Genomic DNA, 6,747 nt, shown 5'->3' with positions numbered 1-6,747 from the left:
TAACACTAGGCTTCTTCACAAATATCTCGTACTGGTATTTAATTATTTATAGAGAATCCCTCCATACAGAAATTGCTACTGGATGCCAAGATTTATGCAACGCTCCATTTGCCCAAAAATCGCTAGAACCTCTTGCAATTTCCTCACAAATAGATTTCTTTAGAAGCCACTATACTCTGTAGCAGTTTCTATAAAAATGAAAAAGTTATAAAAACATGTTAAGTATTTAAAAGTTGTATTCTAGTAATTTGATTTTCAAACAATTTAATTAGGTAACTTGCCCTAACAAATAGCTAGAGCTTGACCATCAAAAATAGCTAGAGCTTGACCATCAAAAACTGAAAATTAAAGAGGTTTGCAATGTCCAAGAGACTAAACTGTGTCAAGCCCTAGTGACTAACACATTGAAGAATTTACGTCTAGTCCTTACACATACAACAAAGCTCACTCCAAGGTTCTAAGCACGCCAAAATAACATCTTTATTATTGACAGACACATTAATAGTATTTTCACTAAGACACAGTCGTTTATTTCATAGAACACCAGGTTAAGAACTAACATTTTGTAGATAGTTTCATATACAAGAAACACTGTTCACGCAAGTAGCAGTGATAGATTATGATGGATTTGCAGCAGGGGAAGGCACCCAAACAAGATTATCAGGAGGGAAAAAGTGGCACACCGGAGAGGTTCCCGGAGCGACATGGAGTACGCGAAAGGACACGTGATCGGAGTCCCACATCGATGTGTCCATGTGGCAAATAGCTGCAGCATGAACCTTGCCCCCATTGTCACCTTCTACCAACATCTCATACAAATTAACATCACTCTTTTGGCTATGACAATAGAAAACTGCATAAGGGTAAGGCATTGGGTGGCACCCTAAAACGTTTGCAACTGAAATCTCCTTCACTTCTCTGATTGTGTAGTTCTGCAGAAGAACCGTTGTGTTCGTGAGATGTGTGGTGGTTAAAACCTTGAACTGCTTGTTGGATCCGAAGAGGTAGCGTGCAAAATCAAGAAGGGATTCCAAGGAAGTAGCACAGAACTTGGTCTCTCCCTCCATGGGTTCAATTTCACAGTTTTTGAGTGTGTATTTCATGGCCTTGGCCTGTGGTGAGTGTTTTGGCAGAGAGAAGAATTTGAGAAGAGAGGAAAGCTTTTTTGATGAGAATGGAATCTGTTCCGCTTCTTCTCTTGGGAGAAACTTTGGAGATGTTGACGAATTTCTTTTTGCAAAATATATCGGCATCGTTTTCCCAACGTAGAGATCCTTTGGTGTGAAGAACACATTTAGTTCAGGATCCATAATGAACTTTGTGTGTTCATCTTTATCATGCTCCTTTTTAGAATAATGCTTTCCTTTCTTCTTATGATCATCCTCGTCATCGTCATCGTCATCGTCATCGTCATCGTCATCATCATCTTCATCTTCATCTTCGGAGTCTTCATCATCGGAGTCTTCATCATCTTTTTCTTTGTGTTTATGGTGATCATCATCATCTTCTGCCGCTTCTGTTTTCATTTTCAAATCGGTGCCTTCAACCTGCATAATATTATTAAGCGCAAGATCCTCTGCTGCAGACTGATGCAAATCATAGGTTACTAGCTTCACTTGATTATCCCTCTCAGTTGTTATACCTATCTTTCTTGCGCTACCATCTTTCAAAACCTGCAGCATCAGAATTACAGTTGAAAAAGAAAGTCAAATTTCTCTCCAAAAAAACGAAAGAAAAAGGAAAAGTGCTTTTAGTTCAACTTCAACAGTATCAAGAAAACAAAGCCAGATTTATTTCAAACTAAGTTTCGCTGAAACAGAGGATCACTATTTCTGAAACCAAATAATGAAGGGACCAAAATCATTCGATGCAAGATCTATAACACTACCCTTACGATAAAATTGAGTAACTTTATATATGATGATATGACTTAATTGAATAACATAGGTAGATCTTACCAAAAAGACTAGGGTAAATAGGATGAAACTCCAAGAAGCTATTCTAAGTCTCATTTCTTTCTCTTGATTTTCAGATCTTTCTTTTCTCTGTTTCTTTTTTTGTTACTACTTCGAAAGAAATGGTCCAAAAATCTGAACTAGAAAATTCAGATGCTTTTATCCCTAGATGCTTACTCCACTAAATGCTCTGTTTCCTCTTGATTTAATATTATTAATAATAGTAAGACATATTTGCATGACCGTAACGCATTTAAATTTAATAGTTCTTGGTTAGCCGATTCAAATACAACACAAAATTGTTTAAAACAATGTTGGTCATTTATTTATTTTTTAAATATTTTCAGTGACGAGAAATAGAAATCATACTTGAATCATTTGCAAAAATTAATTCTTTGCCTTTTTGTTTCTTCACTTAAATTTTGATTAACAAATATTATTATCTTGCTCTGTAATATAAATTGTTAAAAATTCAATAATATATATTTATATGTGATTTTATAAGTCAAGCCTTTATTATCACACATCTATTTTCAAAGAATCTTGTTCTTTTAAGCATAAACGGATACACCCCATGTAGCTAAGAAAAATATCATATATATGACAACAAATTAAATAATACTTTGTCATTTCTATACCGGCTTCCACCTTTCAACGTAAGATCAATATTTTTCAAAGCGAATAAGTTGATAAAGTAATAGAATAATAAATTAATTATATTTAAATTAAAATAATAAAATACATATTTTATAAAATTTATAAATTTAATGATAATTAATTTTTTATTTTATTATTTTACTAATTTTTTATTTTAGATCATCTAAATTTTAACGTAATACTACCCACTAACGAACGTTACAGATTTACAATATCAAAACTTATTATAGTCAAACATATATAATGTCAATTCTTCATCGAAATAAATATGGTGTCGAAAAAAAGAACGGATTATGCTACGTTCCACTTCACACGCTATGACTTCTCGGTTTTTACATTTGTCGGTACTACTTTTTAATTCCAGAGTGAAATGGAACTTTTTATAATAGAGTTATAAACCAGGACAATTGGGGATTTTTTATGTTAATAAATAAAATAATTATAATCATTACTGAAATAAATAATTTAAAAAATATTTATCGAAATAAATACTTCTCTCTTATTTCGTTTACATTGTAAACGAGATAATTTTATACGTATATTGTTTACAGTGTAAACGAGATAAGACACATGAACGTAATACGTATATATTTCGTTTACAGTAAACGAAATATGTGAAGGCCTATCTCATTTACAAAGTAAATGAGATAAAGTTGGGATACGTCTTTAAATATATGTTGTTCACGGCCTTTGACCAGGTCCCATTTTAACTTTTTCACCACCTTTCTTATATTTTTTACCCCTTTCATCGATACAATACGACGATGGCGCGCACAACTGATAATGATGAAGACATCAACAGACTGAATGAGACGTCGCATTATGTCGGAGCAACCGACTTTAAGGTTAGTTCTTTTATGTTGAATTTTGTGCAACCCATGTAGATCAATTTTTGTATGTAGTCATGGTTAGTGTAGTCACAAAGAACTAGAATATAGTTTGTAGTGTTAGGAATAGATCGTTTGTAAAAATTTGGAACCCTATTTAATTGTGGTAAGTTATTACAACATAGTTATTAATTTGAAACTCTATGTTCTAGTTAGATTGTTTTTAGTATCAAATATATTAAAATTAATAGAGTAATATTTGTCTAAAAAACAAGTAATTAAAAATGTAAATATGTTCTTAATTAGATATATTTTTAACTTAAAAAAAATATTTATTTAACTTTAATATTTTTTATACAAAAAACATCCTACTACCAAAGGTTTAAAAAACTTAAAAATAGTGTAAAAATTTAATAGGAAAAATATAGAAGTCTATTTAAAATTTTTAAAATACGAGGACTGTTATCCGTCCAAGATCTATTAAACTTTTTAAAATATATATTTATAATTCTGAACCTTTTTTTTCTTGAAAGGCTTCGTCTTTTACTGCCCCGTGCGAGTGAGTCATACCCTTTCTCCACTGAACGATATCGTCTTGTATCTAGTTGAAGCTGGATTTGGCGACACGGTGTCCCTCAGAATTTTCACATTCGACAATTTTCTTATTACGACATTCGTGGAGTGATAGCGTCCGGAGACGCACACGTTTCATCTCCCATAGGGTGAGGCCACTATCATCCTGCATGACGTGGCGTACCACCTAGGGCTCCTCACACACGAAGAGCCAGTCAGGGGTGCCTCCGTGACTTCGGTAGGTACTACCGCACGGAGATGTGGCAGTTTGTGGAGTGACTACTTGGTGTCAGGCCTCCGATGGCTCCACAGTAAGCTGCGCAGAGAAATGAGTCGTTCACCCTGAAGCTTGTTTGGCTACGGGACCATGTCCGCCAGATGCCCCCTACAGATGATCCAGAGACACTCCGACAGTACGCCAGGTGCTACATTATGTTGCTGATCAGAGGATATCTCATGACGGACAAGTCGAACAACTTGGTCCACTTGCGTTGGCTCCCACTTCTGGAGGACTTCGGGCAATGCCATGCGTTGTCTTGGGGCTCAGCCGTGCTTGCTTGGACGTACCAATCACTGTGTTCGGCGGCACACCGAGACGTCACGGACATCGCCGGCTGCACTCTGCTTTTGATGTCATGGATCTGCCAGAGATTTCTTCAGTGGTGTCCAACAGATAGAGGGATCTACCAGTATCATATGGTTGCGAGGTAACAAATATTTTTTTCTGTAATTAGTTATCAATTTATAACTTCCTACGACCTGTTGCATAACAAACTACTTTTATTCTTTTGGTTGGTGTCAGGTTGGTCGGATTGCAATAGCAGAGTAGAGATCAGCATGAGGCCAGAGTCCTGCGATGGCGGGTATCGGTCGACTGGTTGCGATTCAATGAGGTTAGTACCACGTTTACGACCACAACGTTTTCATTTTTGTCAATTATGTTGCGTTATTTTTGTCGTCCTGACTATTAGCTCTGTTACGGTTTTGTCAATTTTTATGGAGACCGTACGACGACTCTGCTCTGCAACTCTGTGCCCTCCCTGGTTCTTCGAGGAGGAGGAGTGGGGGATATAGATGTCAGTCGTCTCATTTGTCTGTTTCAATATTGTTCAGTTTCACCAGGTTGACTGGGTGAAGAGGCAGTTCAACGGAGAGCAGCAGGTTCCTGGCAGGTATATGTGATGTCTTATTTATCTTTGCCTACCTGAGTTTAGATTTTGGTTGTTTTATACGTAGGTCGAGTGTACAAAACCAGCACAACCAACATCTCTAACCTCGGCAGAAAGCTCCATCACTTGTTTCACCATGATTCTATCATGGATGTCGAACATGAGCCGCACATGCTCGTCCCCTACAAGCTAAAATAGTCGAAATCGGAAAACTCCATTACCCATGGGTGCCAGCAACCTATACGCCACACTTCGTACCTCCTTCGCAACTGTACCACAGAGGTTGCTTAATATCAAACTCTTCAACTCCGACAGCGTACTTACACGCTAAGTCCACAACAGTATTAGATTGTCACACTCAAATATTATCCCGTTGTCACCATTTCTTATACAACAGTTGGGGTAAACACGTACAACTATGTAAACGTTATTACTGGCTATTGTTGTCTTGTTTTTGTGAGAAAAACATGACAAAAAGAGATATAAAATGTGTGGAGAATGGCAAGAATTATACATCTTTTTTATAGCTTTTGCAAATTTGTCCTATTATATCTCATTTATACTGTAAACTAGTATAAAGAAAATAATTTTTTCACGTATCTCGTTTGTAGTGTAAACGATATAAGTTTATCTCGTTTACACTGTAAACAAAATATATACGCATCACGTCCACGTATTTTATCTCGTTTACACTGTAAATAAGATACATACAAAATTATCTCATTTACAGTATAAATAAGATAAAAAAATATTTATTTCAATAAATATTTTTTAAATTATTTATTTTAATAATTATTATAATTATTTTATTTATTCCATATATATATTGTATCGTTTTCCCTTCGCTTTCTAGCATAACTCATCCATTAAATATCAGTTATGCTATTGTGTAATAATTTATTAACCAACAAAAAAAACTAGAATCATTTATTTTTTTGGTACTAATTACGGATAAAGTTTTATATATACTTTTATATTTTTATGATAAAAATGTCTTACATTCTTGGTAAAGAAAAAAAAATTAAATTATGCTTTCATACAACCCGATAATAAAAGGTCAATACACCAGAAAACCATTCTTCGGAGAAAGAGATAAAGAATTGAATCTGTTTTTAGGAATTTGAGCCATGCATTATCACTTTAGATATCTGACGGGAGTATCTAGTTTAACCTTTTAAAAATTAATTTATTACAAATTTAAATTTTATTAAAAGTTTACTATTAACTAATAAATTATTATATATATAAAATAAAATTTAAATTTTAAATATTTATTTAAACAGACAAATTAACTTAACACTTATGTAAGTTGGTTGCTGTTTGCTACGCACTATGATAGTGCGTGCCACTGTGTCGATCAAATTCCTTTGACTATTTTCATTAATAGTTTATAGTGGGAATTGAAACCCTGATACGTTCAATCTTCTGCACCATCACTGGCAATAAGATAAGATAATACATAGATAGTAATGCGTTTCTAAAACTTCATCACACTGATAAATGTGTCTAACTTAGAAACCGATCAAACTGACTGACAGGCAACCCATTCAATTTTCTCTGATTCAC

The 6,747-nt window shown here is 34.5% G+C and overlaps 1 protein-coding gene across 1 annotated transcript; it reads right to left on the bottom strand.

The window, feature by feature from the left end:
* Window positions 1–223: 223 nt before the first annotated feature.
* Window positions 224–2,157, bottom strand: LOC107459061 (BURP domain-containing protein BNM2A). Its single transcript, XM_016077272.3, has 2 exons — window positions 1,959–2,157; window positions 224–1,673 (listed from the first exon to the last, which is right to left on the bottom strand). The coding sequence occupies exons 1-2, from the start codon at window positions 2,010–2,012 to the stop codon at window positions 618–620; spliced, it is 1,110 nt and encodes a 369-aa protein (XP_015932758.1). The 5' UTR covers window positions 2,013–2,157; the 3' UTR covers window positions 224–617.
* Between the last annotated feature and the right edge of the window lie 4,590 nt (window positions 2,158–6,747).

The sequence above is a fragment of the Arachis duranensis genome, chromosome 7 (genome assembly GCF_000817695.3).
Source record: "Arachis duranensis cultivar V14167 chromosome 7, aradu.V14167.gnm2.J7QH, whole genome shotgun sequence".
In the NCBI taxonomy this organism is placed as follows: Eukaryota; Viridiplantae; Streptophyta; class Magnoliopsida; order Fabales; family Fabaceae; genus Arachis; species Arachis duranensis.
This window is presented reverse-complemented; position numbering and strand designations above follow the sequence as displayed.